We start from the raw sequence: 26013 nt of genomic DNA, 5'->3' as shown, positions 1-26013 counted from the left end.
ATCCTGGAATATTTCTCTCTTTTCCTCCTATCTTTTGTGATATGTCAGAGAATAGCTTAGCAAACATCTCCCCCCGTCCCCCTTTTTGTACTACCCAAAGCCAAATTGTATCTGGGCCTGGAGACCTGAATTCAAGGGGCAACTTGCTCCTCTCTAATTTACTTCTTCCTTTCAAGCTTATTTCCAGGGCAAAGATTATTTCCCTTGGCTGAGAAAACAAGTCAGAAAAAGAGTTGAAGAGCATTGCCTTCTCTCTCTTATCAGTCATCATGGGGTCCATTCCAAGCCACAGACTCCTCCCTTCTTCCATCTTCCTTTTTCTCCCAATATTGCTTTACAAAAACTGCCCCACTGAAATAAAAATGGCAGCATTCATCTTGGGATTTGAGATTCTCCACAATAATAATGACAATAATGATGGTGATGGCCATTATATAATTTTCAGAATGCCTTTTGGATGTTATTTCATGGGAGCCTTTGGCCCAAACAGTAGATGTAGGGGCTGGTATTATTCTGTCGTAGATGAGGGCACCAAATCTGAGAGAAGTTAAATAATTTGCCCAGGATTATACAGCTAGTAAGTATATAAAGCTGCGTGATATATATACATATATATAAATTAATAATAATAATTAATAATATATAAAATAATAATAATGATGATCATAACTTTTTGTAACAGTAATTATTCAGTACTTGAAGATTTGCAAAACACTTTATAAATTGTTTCATTTTATCTTCATGACAATCTTGTTCATGTGTTTACATATATATGTATAAGCATATATATACATATGCTTAATATATAATTTAATATATATTTATACTATGGGGATATAGAAACTATGCATATAATTGTATGGATATAAGTATATATATGTGCATATGTATATATATATATCATATATATATATGACAAATAACGTATATTAAGCATATTACATATATATAATTTATTATATATTTATATTGTGGGGGACATAGAAACTATGCATATAATTATATGGATATAAGTACATATATGTGTGTATATGTGTATATGTAAAATGTAATATATATATACATGCTTAGTATATAATTTAATATATATTTATACTGTGGGGGATATAGAAACTGCATATAATTATATAGATATAAGTACATTTGTATATATGTATGTGTGTATATGTGTATATATATATATATATATAATCTATAATTTAATATACATATTTATTCTGTGGGGGATATAGAAACTATCATATGATTATAGGGATATAAATACATATGTATCTATATGTGTGTGTGCATATGTGTCTCTCTATATGTACACGGATATTAAACTTCTCTGCCTGCCTTTTATATCTTCCAGAGTATAAGTCCACGCTTTATATTTAGCATACATGCTTATAATAATCTGCCTACCTTCTGCCCTCCCTTGGCATGAGGATTCTTCACTTCCTGGGGTCACGTTCCCCTTGGAAATCTGGGGAAGTCCATTGATCCCTCCTCAGAACAGTGGTTTTAGATGCATAAAATAGACTGCATCGCATTGCAAAGGAAACCAATAAAATTGAAACAGTCCATGCGCCAGTGTATCAGATATGTCATAATTGGCAAGACCCCTGCTCCCAGGCCTCACATCCAGCCTCTGTGATGTTCGAGCGTCCTTTCCTTTGAGGCTTTAGCGTGAGCAAAGGTGTGGCGCCCGCCTGCCCCAGAGGCCCTGTTGTCCCGTGTCCGCGTATCACTGGGACCCTGGGAGCGCTCCCCTTGGTACTTGGCCGGGTTCTGTTTCCAGGCCTGTCAGCTGGAGGAGCTGGCTTCCGTTCTTGGTGAGTGGCAGAAGCCATCTGGCTCGTGGAGGTGTTGGGAAGAACGCCCCGCTCTTTCCTGTCCTGGGTCCTGCTGTTCGCTCTGAAATGGCCCGTTTTGACAAGATCATCCAGGAGGCTCAGATCTCCTCCCTCCCCTCTCCTACACCCCGGGGAGCTGGGGGGAAGGGTGGTTAGAGAGCTACATGAATGGATGTGGTTTTGGAAATATCTAGAAACAGATAGCTCTGGCTGGATGACTCTGGAGGGCCTTTGTCTGGGGCTGGTGTGGTTACCCACACTCGGAGGAGGAGACGGAGGAAGCTACCACTGACTGTCCCCTGGGAACTCTGTTTAGTGGCTGGTATCAGGATAATCTGTCCCACCTGCTTTGAGGAACCATAAGATCATAGGATCTTATAGGCCATAGGATCCTGGGCCATAGGATCATAGATTCCGAGCTGGTAGGGAATTTAATGAAGAGTGAGCTTATCCCCATTTTTTAGATGAAGAAACTGAGCCACAGCAAAACATGACAGGTTCAGTTCTGTGTCTAGAATCAGGAAAACCTGAGTTCAAATTCAGCCTCAGACACCTGTTAGCTGTGTGATGCTGGGCAACTCACTTAACCTTTGTATTGCCTCAGTTTCCTCAGCTGTAAAATGGGGATAATTATACTTATCTTCCTGAGTCGTTGTGAGGATCAAATGAGATCATATTTATAAAAGCACTTAGTACAAAGAAGGCACTTAATAAATCCTTATTCCCTTCCTTCTCCTGTGTTTCCCTCTAAAGTGTCACATACCTGCTGAATATCTGTGGCAGGATTTGAATGAAGTTTTTCCTGACCCCAAGTCCGGTGCCTTATTTAATTACAGGTTTCTTTCTTAGCTGTCTTGAAATCTGGCCTTGGAAAAGCATCCTTTCTGGATAGTAGGTCAAGATATAGCCGCCTCCAGTGGAGACCAAGGTCCCATGCACCCAGCATGGGGAGGTCCAGGCAAAAACCTTCAGGATATTTCTGGGAGAGGTGACCAGACCATTCTTGCTATCAACAACCAGTTTGGAAAGGTTTCATAGCTGAAAAAAATCTTAGTTTTTCTTTTCTTCTTTTTTAACTTGAAAAGTAGTAGGGGCTAGACTTCTTGACTTAGAACCAGAAAAACCTAGTTGCCTCTGATTCCCAATAGCTATATCATTCTTAACAAATAATTTCACATCTTAGTTTCCTTATCTGTAGAATGTGAGGATTGGACCAGATGGTTTCTGGGAAGATCCTGTCCGGCTCTGAATTTCTCATGCAATGATGCTTGCTAGGAATAAAAAAATGTCCACTTTCCATATGTTAATAATGATGAACGACATCTATCTTGCAAAATGGTGCTCACTTGTAACATGCAACATGTTATTACATTTGCACTTGAGCTCCATGCTAACAGGACTATCCCATTCTGCAGGACTTGGGAATGTCTTCCTCCAGGGGCCAAGTCAATGTTGGCCAACAGCGGATGGCTCTCTAGGTCCCATTTCACTGCCCAACCAAAAATGGTGAAGACATCTGATGCCTGAGGAACCCTTTCTCAACTTCTGTTTGGGGTCTTAGAGGCATCTAGAGCTCAATCCCAGCCGTGGAAGCCGATCTTTGACTTGTTGTTCAGTTAGAAGGATAATGATCCCCCACAATTCTTCCCAAGGACATTGCCAATCCCACTAGTCATTTCTCTGGAAGCTAGCTTAGGATTTTGCCAGTCTGGTGGCCATTTCTCTGAAGATAGCTTGGGACATCGCCAGTCCCAGGGGCCATTTCTCTGGTATCTATCTTAGGACATCGCCAGTCCCTGTGGTCATTTCTTTGGAAGCTAGCTTAGGACGTCGCCAGTCCCGGTGGCCATTTCTTTGGAAGCTAGCTTAGGACGTCGCCAGTCCCGGTGGCCATTTCTCTGGAAGCTAGCTTAGGATGTCACCAGTCCCTGTGGTCATTTCTTTGGAAGCTAGCTTAGGACGTCGCCAGTCCCGGTTGCCATTTCTCTGGAAGATAGCTTGGGACGTTGCCAGTTCCTGGGACCATTTCTTTGGAAGCTAGCTTAGTACGTCACCAGTCCCTGTGGTCATTTCTTTGGAAGCTAGCTTAGGATTTTGCCAGTCTGGTGGCCATTTCTCTGAAGATAGCTTGGGACATCGGCAGTCCCAGGGGCCATTTCTCTGGTATCTATCTTAGGACGTCGTCAGTCCCGGTGGCCATTTCTCTGGAAGCTAGCTTAGGATGTCACCAGTCCCTGTGGTCATTTCTTTGGAAGCTAGCTTAGGACGTTTCCAGTCCCGGTGGCCATTTCTCAGGAAGATTGCTTGGGACATTGCCAGTTCCTGGGACCATTTCTTTGGAAGCTAGCTTAGGACGTTGCCAGTTCCTGGGACCATTTCTTTGGAAGCTAGCTTAGGATGTTGCCAGTCCCTGTGGTCATTTCTTTGGAAGCTAGCTTAGGACGTCGCCAGTCCCAGTGGCCATTTCTCTGGAAGATTGCTTGGGACATCGCCAGTCCCAGGGGCCATTTCTCTGGTAGCTATCTTAGGACGTCGTCAGTCCCTGTGGCCATTTCTCTGGAAGCTAGTTTGGGACGTCGCCAGTCCCTGTGGTCATTTCTTTGGAAGCTAGCTTAGGATGTCGCCAGTCCCTGTGGTCATTTCTTTGGAAGCTAGCTTAGGATGTCGCCAGTCCCTGTGGTCATTTCTTTGGAAGCTAGCTTAGGACGTCACCAGTCCCAGTGGCCATTTCTCTAGAAGATAGCTTGGGACATTGCCAGTCCCTGTGGTCATTTCTTTGGAAGCTAGCTTAGGATGTCACCAGTCCCGGTGGCCATTTCTCTGGAAGCTAGCTTGGGACGTTGCCAATTCCTGGGATCATTTCTTTGGAAGCTAGCTTAGGACGTCGCCAGTCCCTGTGGTCATTTCTTTGGAAGCTAACTTAGGACATCGCCAGTCCCTGTGGCCATTTCTCTGGAAGCTAGCTTAGGATGTCACCAGTCCCTGTGGTCATTTCTTTGGAAGCTAGCTTAGGACGTTTCCAGTCCCGGTGGCCATTTCTCAGGAAGATTGCTTGGGACATTGCCAGTCCCAGGGACCATTTCTCTGGAAGCTAGCTTAGTCCTTAGGTTTTTGTTGGCCCTGAAACCATAGATTCCGAAGTGGGGAATTCTGTTCCAAAATGTATATTGTGGGATCAGAGATTGGCTTGGAAGGTTCTAATTTGCTGAGAAGTCACGAGTTTCTCTAGAATGTTTCTCCCTCCTCTGCTTTGGGATTCAAGCTCCCTCTGTGTGTTGTTGGGCAGCGTGGAGGGTCAGGGATGCGATCATATCAGATGGATATAGGGAATACTCATCTCTGATCTTCCCACACGAAGTCAGGGGGCCATGTCCTTCCAGGCCAAGCTTAGGGGAGCTGATCTCGGCACAGGAGAGGCTAGGGTAGTTTAAGAGTTGGCTTGAATGTTTTACCTCTCGTTGGAGTGGGAGCATTGGGCATCCTTTGTTCACGGATGGAAGATATATATAGGTGCTAGTTTGCACAAAATACATTTTCCTAAATCTTCACATCAAATGCTTCTTGGTGATCAGACTTAGCCCGATGGGATAACTTGGAAACTGGAGGGTGTGACAAATAGAGGGAGCACTGGACCTGTGGTCAGAAAGGCCTGTGTTCAAATTTAACCTCTGATGCTTAGTAGCTGGATAGGTGTCCCAAAAGTCTTCATGCAGTTTAAAGTCCTTTTGGGATGCCAAATCACTTATTTTTTTATTTACCTCTTGTTTCCTCATCTGTAAAAGGAGTCTAATAATAGTACCTTCCTGGGATATTGTGAAGATAAAATGAGATAATATTTGTAAAGTGCTTTGCAGACTTTAAAGCACTATTATTATTATTATTGTTATTCACTCCCATTGGTTTTATATTGTATAAAATATATAATATTGTATATAATGTGTTCTATATAATATTGTATATAATAATGATATTGTATATCAGTAGGCAATCCTTTGGAAAGGTTTTGGTTAGGGCCAGGCCCTCCGGCAGGCTCTTTGGATTGTCGGGCATCGAGTTTATGCATTATTCTGTCCACCAGGGATGTGATTTAACTAGTCCCTGGTGGGCAGTATGCTGCGGAAGTTTGAAGGATATTCACACATTTAGCTTATGCAGTTAATTGGTTAGGAGGCTGAATTTCCCAGAGTACCAGTCAGAAAATATATTGCACTGTGTTTTACAGTTCTTCCCACAGCTAAGGAAAGGGCTTCTTTTCTCTGGTCTCCAAGTGTGTGGCCCCTCCTCGCCCCCCTGTCCCTTCAGTGACAGCTGATGATCTCACATTCTATATCACGGTCACCTTTGGTCACCAATCACTCTCAGGACCCTTGTTCCTTCTATAAATATAGAGTAGCACCTGCCACATACTCCTCTCTGGCACAGGAAAAACATCCTTATCCTTCATAAAGGTTTTCCCTCTCCCCTCTCCCCATGTCCTTAATCTAATGCCTCTCTATCCTATCCAGGACCCCTTTCTCCCCTCACTATCTCCTTGTCCTAATGTATCCTTGATTCTTTCTTCTTCAAATTCCTCTCATCTACTTATAAATATACTCAAGCTTCTTACCCTTCTCTCCCCCCAAAATTTCCACTTGACACCTCTACCATCTCCAATCCTTCTTCCTCATCACTGCTAAACATCTCAAAATTCTACCTGCTGCCTCTTACTCATAAATCGCTCTCTCCTAAGCCTCCTGCAATCTGATTTTTGTTCACAACCACTTTACTGATTCTACTTTCTCAGAGGTCACAATGACTTTCGAGACACCAAATCACTGAAGACCTTCTTAAAAAAGCACAAAACTCATCCTTCTTGACCCCATCTAAACTTTTCATTGAGTTGATAAGTAAGACATTGTGGGACAATGGAAAGTGCTCTGGATTTGGAGTCCTTGGACTCTACTATTTAGAGTAATCCCTGTGTGATTTTGGGAGTTTCTGAAGCTCTCTTTTCCTCAGTTCCTCATCTATAAAACGAGAGGATTAGATTTACTGGCCTCTAAGGTTCTATTCAGCTCTAAATCTATGATCCTGTTATAGTGCTATATGGACTGAAATTCACATGTTGAGGTCTCCAGAGACTCCCATAATTTATTTTTTCAGGGATCTGAGGGTAAGTCTTTGATGCCAGATTTTTGACACTATAATTATAAGCCCCTACCGGTATATTTTCCATTAACAATCAGCCAATAGACTTCATTAGCTTTTAGAAAAGTAATTGATTTAAAGATGATGTTGCAAGAACAGTAGTTACAAAAATATTTTAGGTCATTAGAGTATAATCTGTTTCTGAGAAGGGATTGTTTTATTTAATGTATTTGGATCCCCAGGATCTCCAGGATTTATATAATGCCTGGCACAAGACAAGTACTTTACATTACTGGCCAATTGACAGGTTTTATCTCAAGCCTTGGAGTTTTCCTAAAAATACTCACAACATCAATGAGAAGAGTGGGTCCAAAATTCAAAAATAATGAAACAGGTACACCATGTGACAAAGAGGTAACTCACAACCCCTGCTGTTGAAAATCATGGAGGGCTCCTGAGGTTCCCCTCCAGTGTACAGCTGCTAGACTTTGAGGATCTGTGCCTTTCCATAATCAACAGCTGTTGATTGTTTGTTTTTTGCCATGGTGAGGGGAAATCATACTTCTGGAAGGTATTATTCCTAAAAAACTCAAGATACTGGAAATCTTTTTTCTTCATAGGATACTAATTAAGCTCCCTTTGGATATGTCTTCACATCTCTTTGCCTTTCATGTGTGTCTCTGCTTCTGGTTGGGGAATTGTTTTCTTATTGGTCAAGTTTCTCCTATCTTAGCTGGATATTATTTGATACTAATCCAGTGTCTTTGATGACATGACACATGGGTAGGAAGGAGAGAGAGAGAGGGAGAAAGTAATCTCTTCCTTCCCACTCATATCCAATCACCTGTTGAGTCTCTCTGAGATCCTTCCACATTATACTGACTTGTTGTTTTTAATTGTAAACCCAGTGACAACTTTTCTGGTCGATTATAAAACATTTTCAGTGTAGCTGTTATAGACCTTCATTTAATGGTCAAAGTCAATGCTCTTTTTTAATTGGTTAAGGATTTATTGACACAATTATAGGAAAATTCCTTAGCATCTACTCCTATGGATTGATTTTTGTTTATGACTCAGTCCAAAGGGCATCGGTACTGAAGAAAGTATAGGGCTAAGTACATCTTATTTTGAAACTGAATTGTCCCTGTTGATTGACTGATCAAGCTGTTTGATGTATCTGTGTTTACATTAATTATGGTGAGGGATGGACCCTTTTGCTGTGGCCCTCCCTGCTATTATTGTTTTGTGATCATCCCTTTCTCTTGAAAGGCATCTCTCTCCCTTTGGCATCAGAGAGATATACTCTTCTGATGACCACTTTTGGGATATGTTATATGGTGATTTTTTGGGGGGGGGAATGAGCCCGACAATTTGGCTACCAAGATGCCTTCAACTGAATTTCTTCTTATTTCTTATTCCATCTATCTTTATTTCCTCCACTGCCTCCTTATTCTCTCCTTGACTATTTAATATCCATATTCTTGATAGTAAGAGTTTAATAACTGGTTCTGATTGATTGATCAATTGATTCTATTTCTCTTCTTGTTATATGTAGCAAACACCTTCATTGTGATAGCAGAGAGAAAAAAAATTGGGTGTGGAGTTTCAAATCCCACCTCTGAAACTTACTGCCTGTGTGATCTTGGACAAGTCCCATAATCTCCTTGCCAGACCTATAAAATCAGAGAGTTGGCTAGATGACCTTTCAGGTTCCTCCCCACTCTAGAGCTCTGACTTACTCTGATTTCAGAGAAGATTCCTTGGTCTGAATCTTTAAATATGACCTTTTTCCTGAGCTCTAGACACCACCCCTATCCTTGTAGGATATGTCTATTGTGAGATATACCCATGTACCCATATTGTACCCATGAGCAGTCCGTCACTAAGCATTTATTAAGCACTTACTATATGCTAGGCACTGGCAAGTGCTCGGGATATGAAAAAAAAACAAAACCAAAATCTATTCCTTCAAAGATCTTCCCATCTCTGGAGATTTTTCATGTGAGGCAGGATGTCCACACACTACTCATGTTTTAGAGGGAATTCTAGGGTCAGTGTTAGACTGGACTCGGTGATTGAGGTTCTATTACTTTAAATATTTTGGGGACAAATTCTTTAATATATCAAGTCAATTTCATGTCTATATGCTTAAAGACTTTATGGGGGGCAATTATCACACCCAGAGACATATCTAAACACTTATTTAGAATATTCTGGCCAACAAACAAAAACTACAGGCATGCACATAAAGTGTACTTTTGTCTCTGAAGCAACCGAAACCGATGTGGCTAATTATGGGAAGAGGATTGTTCTTGGAAGCCACATTTAACGATGCCTTAGCAAGCACCTACTGCACACAGTCCTTCCCCTCGAGGGGCATAAACTGCCAAGGATGAGCATGTGGACTAGAAGCCATAACCTAGACGCATAAAATATTTTCCTATTTGCCTTAGGAGCTGAGGTGCTCTCAGGGGCAATAAAATTTAGGATCAGAAAACAGTTAACTTTGCTGCTTTAAGGGCCCCGTAATCTTCCCGGCCCTGGGTTAAATGCAGATGGCAAAGCATTTTTATAGGCTGGCGCTGAATACGGTGGCAGGACATTGTGCCTGGCCCAAGGAAGAAGAGAGATTTCCCTGTATGTTAGAATGGGGAGAATCCATAAGCTCCATCCAGACTGAACTGGGATGGACCAATCAAGTTGTTTGACTTATAGAAAACAACTTTACCTCTGAGTCACTTTTTTTTTTTTTTTTCATAAAATGAAGGGTTGGCTTGTAGGGCCCTTGGTGGCTCTAAATCCATTTTCTATATTTGTTATTTCCAGGCCCAAACTCCTTTTCCTGCCTATGTCATGTGGAATTATGTCCCCATGTCCCAAATCCCAGGATCTCAAAGTAGGAAGGAACCTCTCCCAAGTGTCCCTGAACAGGAATCCTCTCTGCAGCATATACAAGTACTTTGGGTTGTTGTCATCCCGCAGATTCCTGCTTTTCTTCTGTTCTTTTTTTTTCAGTATTGAATGTATCATTTTATATCATCAGATGAGGCAGACATGTGGGCAATTTTCTTCTTTCCATCCCTCTTAAAGTCCAGATTTGCGAAGCTCCAGGAAAAAATATATTTTTACTGGCCCTTGTTTGGTATACTCCATCCCTGGCCAAGAGCCCATCTTTTCCTTATTAAAATAAAGGCCACAGTCTGGAAATCTAAATCCTGTTCTCAGACGTCATCTTTTTAGCCAGCTTCTCACCTCCCCGATCTGTCTTTCTCTTCTGAATCCCCTGCCTTCAATCAACAGTAGTGATGAGAACCCCACCTGTACCCTCAAGTACTTAAGTTTCTTACCCAGGAGTTCATAATTCTTAGTAATGCCTCCTAGGTTCCTTCTGGCAGAAACATTTGTCTTCACACGAATCACTTGAAAGGTGTAACAGCTGTCCAGTCTCAAGAAACTGCCTCTTTATCCCAGATACATTCATCGGAAGACAGAAGATGTCTCTATTACTTATGTCAGGTTGAGAATAAAATAAAAGTTAATTCTAAAATGAGTTTAAACAGATGTGTAAAAATAAATTCAACGGGCATTCGTAGGGAGTCACTGATGTTGTTTCTTCTTCCTCTTACTGTTGATGGATGACTTCTCATTGGCAGCATGTGGTTGATATTTATGGAGTCCTTTCCATGTTTTCCAAGCGGGCAATATCTCACTTGATCTTCGCCATAACAACGGGAGGAAGATGTTGTTATTATTATCCCAATTTTAGGGATGGGGAAACAGAAACTAAATAGTTGTGACTTGCCCCCATCACACAGCTAGTAAAATACAGAGAGCTGAGGCAGAATCTGAGCAGTTTTTTGATTCTAAGTCCAGTGTTCCATTCACTATGCCATCTTGCTACTCTCAATTGTACAATCCCATCCCCCAAAGACCTCCCTATTGCTAGAGATCTTTCATGTGCGGCAGGATGTCTACTTGCCACTGATATCTTAGAGGGCATTCTGTGTTCAAGATTGGACTGGGCTAAATAGCCTTAGGTTATATGAAATTATAATTGTCTAAATTGCTTTCCATCTCAAAATTCTTTGATTCTGAAGTATAAACTCTGTTGATGACCGGTTTTTAAAGAGGCAAATTAAATTTTTGTAACCCACTAACTTGAATGAGATGATATGGGAACCCTTGTATATTCCTCAAAGGAAGAGACATAGTTATAAATGAATAATTTAAAAATGTTACCAGAAATAAGGAAATAGATACATGAAATTTAAGCCAGAATACGTTCCTACCAATTTTTGTTTCCCTCAGTTAGTAGGTAGGATTGATTAGGGGTAAAGGAAAGATGTTTAAATGTAAGAAATGACTCTGTTCTTAAAAAAAAATAGGTTTCATTTTGATACAACAGATTTCTTTCCAACAAATACTCAGATCACCTTTAAACAAAGTATATATTGCTTGAGAAAATCCAATTCATTTATATTAAGGGGCAGGGAAGGGAAGACTTTCTCTTTAACAGTATAGCAGTTACATTGTTAGAGTGTGGATGTACCTCCTGGTGACTCTTTATATTATTGTATGGATTGTGTATGTTATTCCTCTGATTCTGCTTATTCCATTCTGCATCACTTCTTTTAAATCTTCCATGTTTTTCTGATCTTTTCATATGCATCATTCCATACTGAGCAATACTGTTCCATAAATCACAATTTGTTCCTCAAATCCCTAGTCAGTGGGCTTTTAATTTTGATCATCACAAACAATGTTGCTTTGGATATTTTTGTCAGTATTGCCTGGGTCTTTTCTTCCTGTAACCTCCTGAAGATACAGCCCCAAATAGTAATATCTCTGGATCAAAGATTATGAACAATTTAGTTAATTTTCTTACATAATTCCAAATTAAATTTCAGATCAATTGAACCAGATTCTTGCTGCCTGTCATCCTACAGTTCCTTCAACTAGAAGTTTCCCATTTTAGCATCTTGGATTACTGGATGGCTGTGGAACAATAGCCAAGGTCTATTTTCATTTGCATTTCTCTGATCTCTAGATGCCAGACACTTTTGCAAGGTAGTGATTGAAAAAGATCTCTTGGAGATGATGCAAGGAAATGAAAAGGGAGAAAGAATCTTTGAATTGTAAAATCACCACTTCTTTTAAGTTTCTATTTAAGCTTTTATTAGGCTTCTTTTAAGCTAAAGCAATGATTTACCTGTCAATAAAATCTTATCCTTCCTTCCTTCCTTCCTTCCTTCCTTCCTTCCTTCCTTCCTTCCTTCCTTCCTTCCTTCCTTCCTTCCTCTTTCTTCTTTTCTCTTCCTCTTTCTCTTTCTCTGTCTCTTTCTTTCTTTCTTTCTTTCTCTCTCTCCTCTCTTTCTCTCTTTTTTCTCTATTTCTCTTTCTCTCTTTTTCTTTCTTTCTCTCATTCTCTTTCTCTAATTCTCTTTTTTCTCTTTCTTTCTTTCTCTCTCTTTCTTCCTCTCTTCCTTTCTTTTTCCCTTCCTTTCTTCCTCCTTTCTTTTCTTCCTTCCCTTCCCTTCCTTTTCTTTCCCTTCCCTTCCCCCTTCCCTTTCCTTTCCTTCCCCCTTCCCTTTCCTTCCTTCCCCCTTCCCCTCCCTTCCCTTTCCTTCCCTTCCCCTTCCCCTTCATCTTCTCCTTCCCTTCCCCTTTCTCTTCCTCTTCTCCTTCCCTTCCCTTCCCCTTCCTCTTCTCTTTCCCTTCCCTTGCCTTCCTCCTTTTCTCTCTCTTCCCTTTTCAAACTGTTACTGTTTTATCCTTTCTTCTCAAAGAGGACCATAACATCAGGAAACTGATGCCATGAGATGCAAGTGAATTGAATCTAAGTGAGGAAGGGCTGTGCCAAGTCACTGGCCTCACTTTCTCCTCTGGAGCCATCTGGGTCGAGCAGCAGGATCTAGATCAGGACTGATTGGAGATGGCTCTCCCTTTTCAAGGATATTCAGGACGAATTCTGCTTTTCTTCTGATTTCATTTCTGATTATGGGAAAAGGGACCTCCCTGAACAGGGAAACTCCCCAGTGCAGGTCAGCACATTGAACACTGAGTGGTAAACTGGTCCAGGGTCACATAACCTGTATGTATAAGAGGCAGGACTTTTAGCCAAGGTTTCATCATTTCTAAGTCTACCCTCCATCCATGACACCACCTTGACTTTCTCTCTCAGTGTCTCTTTCTGTGTGTCTCTCTGTGTCTATTGTTCTGTCTCTGTTTCTCTCTGTCTCTCTCTGTCTGTCTCTGTCTCTCTCTCTGTCTGTCTGTCTGTCTCTCTCTCTCTCTTTGTCTCTCTGTCTCTGACTCTCTGTTTCTCTCTGTGTCTGTCTCTGTCTGTCTCTCCTGTCTCTCTCTTTGTCTCTGTCTCTCTCTGTCTCTTTCTCTCTTTGTCTCTCTGTCTCTGTCTCTCTCCCCTCCCCTTGCTGCCTTTCCAGCCACCTTGCACTCTCTCCCTACTTTGGCTTCTTCTCTCGCAGCGTGTCACTCCCTCAGCCACAGATGGAGCAGGGAAGGCGAGGGCCAGGCCTCCCTGTGTTCCATCAGCCCAGTTTGCTGCTCCAGAGAGCTCCTCACTCGTCCCGAGCACGCTCTTAATTGCTGCTGGGGAGCGGGGGTAGCCAAGGCGCTCCCTGATGGGCCTCACCATTCAGCCGGGTCCTTTGGGCTTTTGTTCCCGGGCTCTGTGTGAGAAGAGCCCCTGGCGATGTGATTGGCGGGGGGAGGATGGGCTGTCTGGGCACATACAGCAGCATTGAGGAGTCTCCGGCGGCCGCTCGCTTGCCGGCTTTGTCACAGTTGCCATTAATAATTGATGGAAGTTTTAGAAATCGCGCATGTGCCAGCCCGGCTGCCTGTAACCTAGCCTCCAGGCAGCGCGGCATTGGCAAGAGCCACCCGAGGGGGCCGCCGGGAGCGGGAGCACCTGTAGCCTTGGGCCGGCCGCCCGCAAGCGTGGGCTTTGGGGACTCGGGGGCCGCTGTTGGGGCTGCTGGATGATGGGAGCATGAACCGTCAGGCTTATTTCTATCGTGTCCCTCCACAGGAGCTGCACAGAAGGACCCAACTTCAGCCAGAACCGGCCAAGACCAAGGCTCTCCAGACCGTCATAGAGATGAAGGTAGGGGCGGGCACTCCTGGCAGTGCCACCAGCTGCTGACGTTGGGGGCAGCTGAGATGGGGAACATGCCATGCGTCTATCCATCTGTTACCTACCCCCCCTCCCAACAGACCAACCGTCCAAGCCAATGGCCTGTTCTGGTGTGGTCATTTCTGGTGGGGGATCCTCAGAGATGGCTTCACTTGGGTCTGACCCTTGTGCAGGGGCTGCCCCCCTGTGAGGACTGGCCAGCGGCCGGCAGAAGCCATCTGCAGCGCTTGACTGTTTGCAACCATTGCATTTTAGGAGACCCGGTCCAGCGGGTGTCCCCAGTTTGGTGACAAAGGCAGAGTTTGGCAGAGGCAGGCTTCTTTGTGCCCGGCAGAAAGGGCAGCGAGCGATTGGAATAACATTATCAGGAAAAGGTTTTTTCCCCTAGAAAAAGACACTTTCCCGCCTGTGTGTGGGGGTGTTAACCTGAGCACTATTTCTTAGTCAAGGTTGGAGATAATGACAGTAGAGAGAGCCAAGTATTTACAAATTTTCCCTCCCACATCCCCTTCCCCCAGCTCAGCTCAGCTGTGCAGGTACCAGAAAAACAAGCTGAAAAACCTCCTAATATTGTAAGGGGGCTTTTTTGGGTATCTAGAATGATTAAATACTCACTTGATAAACATGAGGAATAATGGAACAACAAAATTTTATATAAACTGATTTAAATGTATGATGTTCACCTGACTTTTTATTTTTATTTTTTACTGAGACAAGTGGGGTTAAGTGACTTGCCCAGGGTCACAGAACTAGGAAGTGTTAAGTGTCTGAGGTCACATTTGAACTTTGGTCTTCCTAACTTCAGGGCTGGTGCTCTATCCACTGCACCACCTGCTGCCCTCAGTTGACTTTAAAAAATTAGTTTTTAACTAATAAACTGAAGCCTTTTCAGTTGAAAAATCCTATCTTTGAAAAGGAAGCTCCATCAAAATGTTTGCCCCGAGAATGGATCATTGGGGGCTTGACCAATTCTCACCTTGATGATGTTACCTTGGAGAAATAAAATAGCATCGCTCAGTGGGGACTTGTGCCCTTTGACAGCTCAGGCAGTTTGCTGAACTGGGCCCTGGGCTTAAGAACAACTTGTAGGAAAACTACAAGCTGAAGGAAACACTGCCCGTCTCTGCCTCTGCACAGAGTCCCGTCAGTATTCGGTGCACACCCTTGAATTGTCTGTTCCAAAGACCCAAGCCTGGGGGTGGGGGTGGGGGATAAAATCCATACCATTGACTCATCTATCCATGAGTTCTCAATGGCTTCAGCTAAATATGGCTGTCACCAAGGACTCCACGCCTTGGGCTTGTAAGTTTTCATCCTGTCAGTCACGCTAGAGATGAGTAAACCCATTTAAAGTCGGCTTGATTTAAATTGGCTTAAAAATAACATGTATTATATGGATAAGAATTTTTCTCATTTGTTAACCAGAGAAACAACATTAAGTAGTGTCTAGGGAGCCAGTTCTAGAGTCAGGAAGACCTTTAGCTAATGTTCTAGCTAATGATAACAGATAAGACTTTGGAGTCAATTTTAGTTCCCATTCTATCACTTACTACCTGAGTCACCAAATCTATAACCTCCCTGGTCCTCAGGTTCCTCATCTATAGAATTATACTGGATGGGGATTATACTGGATGACCTTTGAGGATCCTTCCCCCTTTAATTCCATGATGTTTTAAATAGGTGTCTTCCCATAAATCTATTAGCCAAACAACAAACATTTTTCAGTACCTGCTCTATGTCAAGTGGTCTTCCAAGATAAAAATGAGTCTTTGTCTTCAAGAATACTTTGATAAATGGGCATTAATTTATTCATAAGCACTAACCCTCTCAGTATCCTAGCAACTTTTAATAAGTCACAGACAACTTGGGGTTGTCTCTTCTGGGTGTTCCTTTTACCTAGGAACTCACAGGAGCCTAAAATAAACAACTTACCTGAACAGAAGAAGGTCTCAAAAGGAAAGGAAGCATGTTGTGCTCCTAGTACAATATCCGAGGGCTGCTGGCTAGTTCTCAGAAGTGAATGCTCTCCCAGAATTATTGATGGACCTTCAGGGCAGTTTTATATACACTCTAGGTCCCTTTTCTGATGGTTTCTAATTGTCTTTTTAAAAGGAACTAAGACACGATAAAATAGGCAATTTAGAACGGAAATAGATCCTTGAGATCTCATTTTAGTTCCTGTTCACTGTTTCCATCATTATAATTGCATGCCAAAGAGGGAACCCACTCCCACATAATTCTTAAAGCCAGTAAGTGAAACCTTCCCAGGAAATTCAGTGGAGTGACATGGCAATCCATTTTCAGGTGAACAAATTTATCAATAAATTTGATCAATAAATTACTGATGAACAAATTTATCAATAACTGGAAATCACAGTGCGTTCAAAGCTGGCAATACTCGGATCATTACATGGCATTTCTTTCTGGGCTGGAGCATGGAGGAATCTGTCATTCCTCAGCGCTCCATTTTACCTCGTTAGCTTGAGATCTGTAGCAGGTTGTTAGAAGATCCCTGGCTCTCTTCATGTTTTCTCAGTGCTCAGAAACTCAGGCTTTGATCTCCTCTTGTGCTACAAGTGATGCTCTTTTGTTTTTGGATGTGATGGGAAACAACTGAAGAAAATGAAATAATTGAAGAAAACTTAGATTCCAGAGCCAACCAATAGGGATGATTTGAGCAAGTAGGTAACTATATGCTGGGGACAGAATGAATGAAACTGGCATTTCAACAGTGGTGAGAGCATCTGGCTCTCTCTTGGATAAGATTTAAAAATTAAAATTTCATGTCACTTTTGGCCAAAGCTTAGAATTGTACAACTTTTCCTGAAATTCCAAACTTTGTAGTCTTAAAAATGAACAAGCCAAAAAAGGAAACTAATTTCTGTGAAATGCTGCTTTGATTAGCAACGATTCTTCATCCATACTTTGGTTCTTGAAATGGCTGCAGAACAACTTTTTGATTTCTTTCATGTTACCCATCGCGAAAAAGATGGCAGTATGATTCCATGAGCTCTTGCCCCAAATAAAGTCCTATCTGGAAACACTGAAAGGAATTTCTCTTTTGCACATGCAGTGAGTTTTCTGTCTTACCAAGTTAGTCTTCATGGGACAGATTCTCTGCACAGATCTTGACATCCCTAGAGCCCCATGCAGAAAGCATTTATTGGTGAGAGAATATAGAAGTACTATTATCCCAGGTAGACCTGATAATTTTAAAGAAATACTGTTCAAATCAATTGACAAAAGGGTCCGATATGAATAAAGTTATTTATGGTTTGTCTTCTTGCAGGGAAGACCATGTTTTAATTTTGATCGAGATTTGGTATGGCAGGTATGTTATGGATGGGTTTGCTCTAGAAAATTGCTTGTGTGTTTTAGAACCAGTGTGTGCCTTTGTAGATGTAGCTATCTTTCTCTTTTTCTTCCTTTAGTGACTCAACTCCTAAGTACTTAAAAAAACCAAATTTCCCCTTTTCATTGTTATAAAACATTATGGACTGTTTAAAAAACCGATTCTTCCCTTCCCATCATGGAATCATGGAATCTCGATGTCAGCAGCCATCTAGTCTAGTTATCACCTAAATATAAATCCTTCTCCATCATCCCAGATGTGTCATTCTCCAGCTTGAACTTGAAGGTGTCCAAATTATGGAGAATATGTCCCTTTGCCCTAAGGCAGCCCATGCTGCCATTGGATCGCGTCAGTTATTTTTAGGTAATTTTCTTCCTCTCCTCCTCACATCCAGCCTAATCTGGTTTTCCACATCTGCCCCTTTGCTCTAATTTCTGTTCTCAGGGACCAAGCAGAAAAAAGTTGATCTCTCTGGAGTGTACAAACATAATCCAATTCATTTTAATTTTTGATTCTTATAAACTCTGGGATTTGTTCCATTTGGAGTCAGGAATAACAGCTTTTGTGCTTATATTTGACATTATGAAACTAAAAAGCAAAAAGTAGCAAAATGGGCAGAATCTTGTTCAGTCGGTCACTTTAAAGTCAAGAAGAGCAAGTATCAGGTTTTCAATCATTTTATAGCAAACATTTATGAAGAGCCTACTAAATAAATGCCTGGTACTGTCCATTTATATAATGAGGTTGCTTTAGGTGCTTTATGGTATCCTCTTGTGGATCCTGTGAGAGTTGTGCTAATAAATACAAGACTGCATTGAAGCTCATTTCGAGATCTTGAAGCAGTGGAGGTCCACTTTTGACCAAGGGAGGCACCCGAGATTTGACCGGCCCTGAGGAATAGTTGCCAACAGGGAGTCTTTATTTTCTTTGAAAAATTGAGAGTTAAATGGGCTAACTGAAATGGAAAGACCCATCCATGTACAAATCCTTGCTTTTGGTTCATGATGCCCAAAAATATACAGGGCTGATAGTGGGTCAGACCCTGGTAAGAGAAGTCGTTTCTCTAGGATCATCCATTTAAAGGGAGACACTTTAGAGATGGTCTAACCCTATCCTTTTTATAGATGAAGGATCAGGCCCAGAGGAGGAAGTCATTTACCCAACATCACACTGATAGTGTTGAAGGTGGATTTTTCCCAGATCCTGATGCTAATCCTGTGTCCTTCCTCCTACGCTGGTCTTCCAACCTTTTCTGTTTGAGAACCCTGTTAATTCCACACACATACACACATTTACATATAATCCAGGTTTAATACTATATTCAACAGATATAGGTGCAGACATGTATGTAGTATGCATGTATATGTGTGAATATCTGGACTCGTATTATTCAATACATGCATATCTAGCCAGGGGACTCTGAGCAACTTCCAAAATGGCAATTAGAATGGCATCTCCCTCCCTGGTTTGTTGAATCAGATGAGATAACATTTATGAAGCACTTTGTGACTTAAAAGTGCCAGGCAAACCTAGCTATTTAGTATTAGTATTATTATATGTATTTTTTCTGAGACAATTTGGGTTCAGTGACTTGCCCAGGGTCACCCAGGAAGTGTTAAATGTCTGAGGCCGTATTTGAACTCGGGTCCTCCTGATTTCAGGACCGGTGCTCTATCCACTGTGCCATCTAGCTGCCCCCTAGCTATTTATTATTACATATGCAAGAAATAAATGACTATATATTCATGTTTCTATGCAGATATGTATAACACACATATGATATGTTATGTACATAATGTACATGCTTAGTAAATATAATCTACATGTATATACAGTGGAGATTCATATATAAATGCACACATAAATACATACAGATATGTAAACACACACACATGGCCTATAATTTCATCACTATTGGGAATCCTGGTAAGGAAAATCCCTCTACCAATATGGGATAGACAGTCTTAGCTACCTCAGGGGTCTTCAGGGTGTAAGGGACTTGCTCAGGGTCATACAAGTCAGTATGTGGAAACCTTTGAACCTAGCTTCAAACTCAGCTTTCCACCTCTTCCCTTACTTTTCCCTAGAGCATCAAACTCCCAGGGACACCAGTTTTTGTCATTGTAATTTGTAGAAATTGTAATTACAATTTGTAATTTTTAGAAATTAGAAATTTAGAAAAATTAGGAATTAGAAATTTAGCAAAAGCCCTTGCACAGCTCATCGATACACTGAAAATCTGCACACTGTGACATGTGTGACACCTGGGACCCCACAAAGGGGCTCTGTGGGAATCTCCTCTGGTTTTATTTGATCAAACACGATCTTTTGGTGCACTGTTCTTTCCATTTCTTCTGAGATCGTTATTGTGTCATCAGTTCCTGGAGATCTTTCTAGCTTCTCTGAACTCATCCCAGATTATTTCCTGCAGCACAGTCATATTCCATTGCATTCATGTACCCTGACGTCTTTAGCTGGTCCACGGCCCCCCACTTGTCTTCTAACTCTTTGTAATCACCAAAAAGTGTTGCTATAAATATTGTGGAGCGTCCGGGACTTTCTTCTTCTCCGTGGCTCAGTTGGGTTTGAGCCCAGGAATACAGTCAGTGCTTCAAGGGGTACAGATGTTTTAGTCACTTGATTTGCATAATTTCCAATTGCTTCCTAAAATGATGGGACCCGTTCAGAGCTCCACCCACCCACAATGCATTTGTTTGCTTATTGTCCCACATCCCTCCCACATTGATAATTGCCATTTTGGGGGTCATTTCGGTCAGTGACTTTTGGCCGATGGGATTAATGAACTTGGGGTTGGGAAAACCCTCGTTTCCTTTCCTTACTGGATACTTACAAGCTTCATCTCCCCAAGGGGAGAATGGAGTCCATCGGCCCTAGTGCACAGGGTTTTATAGCAAACATAGCTCTGTCCCGACTTGCAAGAGCATTCATTCCATGACAAGAAGTGGGGCTGGTCCTGGAAGCTGCCATGATAACCTGAGCCTGAGATGCAACCTGAGCCAAGTGCCAGTCAGCGGGGAGGAAGAGGCTCTCACAGCTCTACCGTGGGGAGGAGCCACATCTTGGAGATAAGAGCAGCTCCTGACGATTCTGAGCCCACTGGCTTCTTTTAGCTTCACGGTCTTGTCTCCTTCTCGGAGTGAGAGTTGCTTGTGTGGTGTGTCCCCCAACAGAATAGGAGCTCCTCGAGAGCAGGGGCTGGGTTTTGTTCTTCTTTGTATCCTCAGTGCTTAGTTAGCCTAGCACACAGTAGGCACTTAATAAGCTTAGCACAGTGCCTAGTACACAGTCAACACTTAATATCCTTAGCACACTGTCTGATACACAGTAAGCACTTAATAAGCTTAACACAGTGTCTGGCACACAGTAGGCACTTAATAAGCTTAACACAGTGCCTGGCACACAGTAGGCACTTAATAAGCTTAACAAAAAGAGAAAAAAAAAATAAGCTTAACACAGTGCCTGGCACACAGTAGGCACTTAATAAGCTTAACACAGTGCCTGGCACACAGTAGGCACTTAATATCCTTAGCACAGTGCCTAGCACACAGTAGGCACTCAATAACCTTAGCACACTGTCTGATACACAGTAGGCACTTAATAAGCTTAACACAGTGCTTGGCACACAGTAGGCACTTAATTACTTTAGCACAGTGCCTGGCACAGAGTAGGCACTTAATAACCTTAGCACAGTGCCTGGCACATAGTAGGCATTTACTCACTGCTTCTTGAGGTGACTTTCCTTTGAGCTTGGATTTACTTATAAGACCTCTCCTCCTTAGTCTTGGGTGTAGTCTGAAAAACGGTATTTCCCCCCTTCCTGAGACAGCAGAAGGAGGTTTTGGGTTCCCTCCTGTAAGTGTGACCCGTAGGGGAAGGGGATTGGACCAGGTAGCCTTACAGATCCTCTCGCTCCGAATCCAGCTGTGAAAGTGTGGATCAGAAAGGCGAGCTTGGGCTGCCGTCCCTTCTCTGATGCTTCCTAGGGGAGTGACCTTAGGCACGTGACTCCCTTTAGCTTCTCTTTCCCCCTTCGTAGAGTGAAGAAGGTGGACTGTGATTCTCGGCCTTAGTCTGGGGTTTGCAAGATATCAGGGACGGAGTCCCTGTGCTCACAGCTAGCTGTTGATGAATGGATCCCTTAGATGCTCTCTGCCTCAGTTTTCTCCATCAAATGTGCACCCAAAGAGTTTGTAAGATTATAGAATGGGGGTATGGGAGGGATGTTAGAGATGAAGTCCACTCCCTCATTTTGCAAAAGAGACAAGGCTCTGAGAGGTTTCTTGCCCAAGTCACATGAGGGATAATGATAATGGACATTGATCCAGTCTGGGGTCAGGAAGATTCATCTCCCTGAGTTCAAATCCCACCTCAGACACTTATTGGCTGTGTGACCCCGGGCTAGTCACTTCTCCCTGTTTGCCTCAGTTTCCTCATCTGTAAAATGAGCTGGAGAAGGAAACCGCTCTAGGATCTCGGCCAAGAAAACCCCAAATGGGGCCATAGGTGGACATGACTGAAATGATTGAACAATAGCAACAACAAGGCTGAAAGAAGAGACAAAGCCAGATCTTTTCCTCTTCCTAGCACTTAGTACAATACCTAGCACTTAGTAGGTGCTTGACACACATTTATCCTTTGATGGCTTCTCTCTGCAAACCAATCCTCTCTTCTTCCCTGCTTGTGCTTTGCTGAATAAACAGACCAAGGGAGGAGGTTTGGTTTTCTCTGGAATTTGTGAGCAGGGAGCAAATGGAAGCTCTTGGAGCCCAGGAATGGCCCTTGGCCCTTGAGGAGAGTTGATTCAGGAGCCTAGGAATGGTCCTTGGCCCTTGAGGAGGGCTGATTGGCCCTTGGCCCTTGAGGAGAGCTGATTCATTGCGGCCTGCCCTTTGTGAAAGCAAAAGCCCCATGAGTCAACTTCTGGTGGTAGAGTTGGGATGACCATTTTTTGGGGTATCCCTCACAAGTCTGCCTTTTTGGCTGGCTTCCTAGATCATAAATCATGTCTTCGAAGGGTGTAACCTCCGTGATGGCCAGTTGAAGGTGATGGACTGGTCTAATGGAAAGGGCCTGGGGTGAAGAGTCAGCTGGCCCAGTTTCTATGTCCTGATGTTAGCTCTGTCTCCCTGAAAAAGTCTGCCTGACTTATATTGTTCTATGATAATGTAACTAAGAGACTCTGTTCAGCCGATGGCCATGGCCAGGATGGCCTTCGCCTTTGGGGGAGAGACTTTAGAGGGCAGTTGTCATCTTTCCAGCAGCACAGACTCAATCGAGCTTAGTAACTGGTTGGCAAAAATGATTAGTCGATGGGAAACGATCCAATGGAACGCACCCCGTGGCTGCTCCAGCTGAGCTCTGCCGTGCTCTGCCCTGTCCCCCAACAGCGGCCTTTTGACGACCGCTGACTACCAAGGCTCTGGGGTCCTCTGCCTTCCCCAGTCTTAGCGTATGTCTCCGGGCTACGACCAGATTTGTCTTTTAAAAAGTGATTTGTGTGCATCCTTCCGCTTCTTTCCTTGGGGACAACAAGAGCTAGTCATATCTCGGGGTGGCCTGAGATGCTCATTGACACCTGGACAGAGACAGTCTGCTTGAGTGAAGGTGACTGCTAAAATGTCGATGTTTAACTTTTTTGCTTCTTTGACCTTAGCCATGGCTCCTGGGTTGGATGTTGGAGAGAGACAGCCCCCCCCCTCCTCCTGCTCCCCAGTGCTTCAGATGACCTAGTGTTGGCTGTTTACTTAAGGATTGTAATTTCCTTGATGGCTGGAGGGGGAGCCAGGAGGCTTGGGGAGTCAACCACAAGGCTAATGTCAACTTCCCCCTCTAAGTTTCCATTATGATAATACTCGGTCCCGTGCCCCAGATGGAAAGTCACTGAGTTTCCCATCAGTCCGCCTGCCCTGTTGGTCCACCCTGCTTGGACTCATGTGGCCCCGTGGCCATTTTCATGGACCGAGCCAGTGTGGACACAGATGCTCTTTCTGTGTCTCTCTAGATCCGAGGAGATCAGAGGCAGGATGGGCAGAACAGGGAATTGGTCTGGGGACAAGAAGACCAGGATTCAAATACAGCCTCGGGCATATGCTAGGCTGTGCCTTTGGGCAAGCAATGTCACTGCTGTGTTGTGGGCAACTCCATAATTCACCAGATCACAGAGAAAGCTCCTTTCTCCTACTTTCTCTGCTGGGAGTTCCCCACATCAGTGAAATAGCAAAAAGGGGGGAGTGTCCCAGAGAGCAGCATCAAGAAGAGGGTAGAATTCTTCATTCAACCTCTTTGTGAAAAATCAGTGTTTCAAATCCTTATCTTTTCCTATTCTCTTCCCCCCAATATTGCTGAGATGGGGTGCTGGGGCAACTAATTCTACTGAGGTAGAGCTCCAGCTGCTCCTTAGAATGATGGGGAGGGAGTGGAGATGACAAGCCATCCCTGGGTGGGGTGAGGCAGTGAGACCCAAGTGATACCTACTTTCTCATCTGGAAGCTATTTGGGTGACTCAGTCCTTCTCTGGGACCATCCCTGCCCAGCTGTCTGATGTTCAGGGACTGATGAAAGCACAAGAATAACACGGCTTCTCCATGGGGAGCCTCCCCTGTCAAGGGCCGTTGTCCCTTTTGTGTTCCCTGCCTCGTCCTTTCATACGTGGCTGTCAGCCAGCAGACACCGTATTTTTCCAAGGGTACTTGGGAGTTTCTCCTTCGGGGACGTTTGTGGCAATTTAGAAATCTTTGTTTAGCTTCCCATCAGACCCTTAATCTTCCATACCCAGTTACATGCCCAGGGCATCCCATAGACCTCAAAGGAGCTCTCATAGTAGATGTTGAGGAAATGCAGTGAAGGCTGTGGAGACTTTGTCATCATGGGCAATTCAACAGGGGAATTCTCCCTCTTAATGGGGATTATAAAACTTTTATGATTTCCTAGTTAGGTCCTAGGGTGGCATCTGGAGATCAAGGGACTTGGAAAGCCGCAGGGGAAGGGGGATGTCGTGCTGTGACTTCAGAGACAAGCGGACCGAGTCCACACCCTGTCCGAAACTCTTCCTAGCTATGGGACCTTGAGAAAGTCACCCCTCTCATTTTCCTGATCTGTTAAATGGGGGAAATAAAGTCACTGGAACTTTCCTACTAGAGTTTTTGTGAAGGTGAAATGAAATCATACATACAAACACAGGTATATGCAGATGTATACATATATAAAATATACACAGTGTATATACGTATATACTCACACTGTGGAGATACACATAATGCACATAATGAGTTGCAAAATTTACAGTTCTATATACATGACTGAAGGCATTATCCTTGATTGTGATTGTTATCATTACACTAGTTCCCTCAACCAGGAAATGTCAAAGGTAAGAGCTGAACTTAAGCCTTCCATCCTCAAGCTCTTGGCTCATTCTGTGCCGTGCATTTTTTTCTGAAATAAAACATAAGTAGGATATTTAAAAGTAATAGAACTAGAACATAGTGTGCCCTTAAACCAAATAGAAATCGCTTTGCACTTAGCATGCCATCTTTTGCTTCCATAAATGTGTAGACCCTTGAGAGGTTTTTATATCTTAAGGAAACAATTTGTGGAACCGAAATGTGAGGAATTTCTTTGAGGTTGCTGATAGCTTCTATCTATCTATGTATTTTTCTCCTTCAGTCTTCATATTCCTCATCATTTGATACTGTTGACCTTCCCCTTGCTTCCCCTTGCTTCCCCTTGCTTCTTTCCTTCCTTCCTTCCTTCTTTCCTCCCTCCCAGTCTTCCTTCCTTCTTTTTTCTTTTTTTCTTCCCCTCCCCTCCCCTTCCTTCCATCCCTCCCTCTATCATCCCTCCCTCTATCATCCCTCCCTCTATCATCCCTCCCTCTATCATCCCTCCCTCTCTCTCTTCCTTTACAGTCTTCTACCTATACAGAGAAGGTAAGGTAGGTACCTGTTCCTATATCCTCATTGGGGCCAAGTTAGTCATTAAAACTTCACAGCTTCCAGTTTCTTTCTTTCTGTAGAGGAAAGGGAAGAAATATTTATTAAGCACTTACTGTGTGCCAGGTACTGTACTGAGGATATGAATACATGCAAAAAAAGATAGTACCTATTCTCTTGGAGCTCACATTCTAATAAAAGGAGGAAAAAGGGGCGTTGGGAAGAGGGAAGCTCTTTAGGGCCAAAGTCCAGAAAATCAGGAATAGGGCCTGAGAGGGAAATGAAGGCAGATGGGCCTGGGCCCCTCCATCAATGGAGGCTCACCAATGGAGAGGTCACCAAGAGATCACAGTACAATGTAAAGAAAGTATTTTTATTTCTGGTGATTTTTCATCCACGAAAAATATTTGAGTTCTTTCTACTTGTGAAAGGCCAGTTTGTACCTTCTTATGCTACAGTTCTTCATCTTTTCAAGGTCTGATGATTAAAAACAAAAAATAAAAACTAACCCAGCACCAGTGATGAGCAGTGAGTTCTGTTTTTCTAACGGATTTCATGCCAAACCTTTCCTTCTGCTGCTGGTGATTAACTTGG

General features: G+C 43.0%; 1 protein-coding gene across 1 annotated transcript in view; it reads left to right on the top strand.

Annotated features, from left to right (window-relative positions):
• Positions 1-26013, top strand: part of ERC2 (ELKS/RAB6-interacting/CAST family member 2) — a 981774-nt gene that overhangs the window by 238185 nt on the left and 717576 nt on the right. Inside the window, 1 exon segment of the mRNA XM_031952165.1 lies at positions 14014-14088. Within this exon segment, the coding sequence (XP_031808025.1) occupies positions 14014-14088 (75 nt within the window).

The sequence above is a fragment of the Sarcophilus harrisii genome, chromosome 1, assembly GCF_902635505.1.
Source record: "Sarcophilus harrisii chromosome 1, mSarHar1.11, whole genome shotgun sequence".
Lineage (NCBI taxonomy): Eukaryota > Metazoa > Chordata > Mammalia > Dasyuromorphia > Dasyuridae > Sarcophilus > Sarcophilus harrisii.
This window is presented reverse-complemented; position numbering and strand designations above follow the sequence as displayed.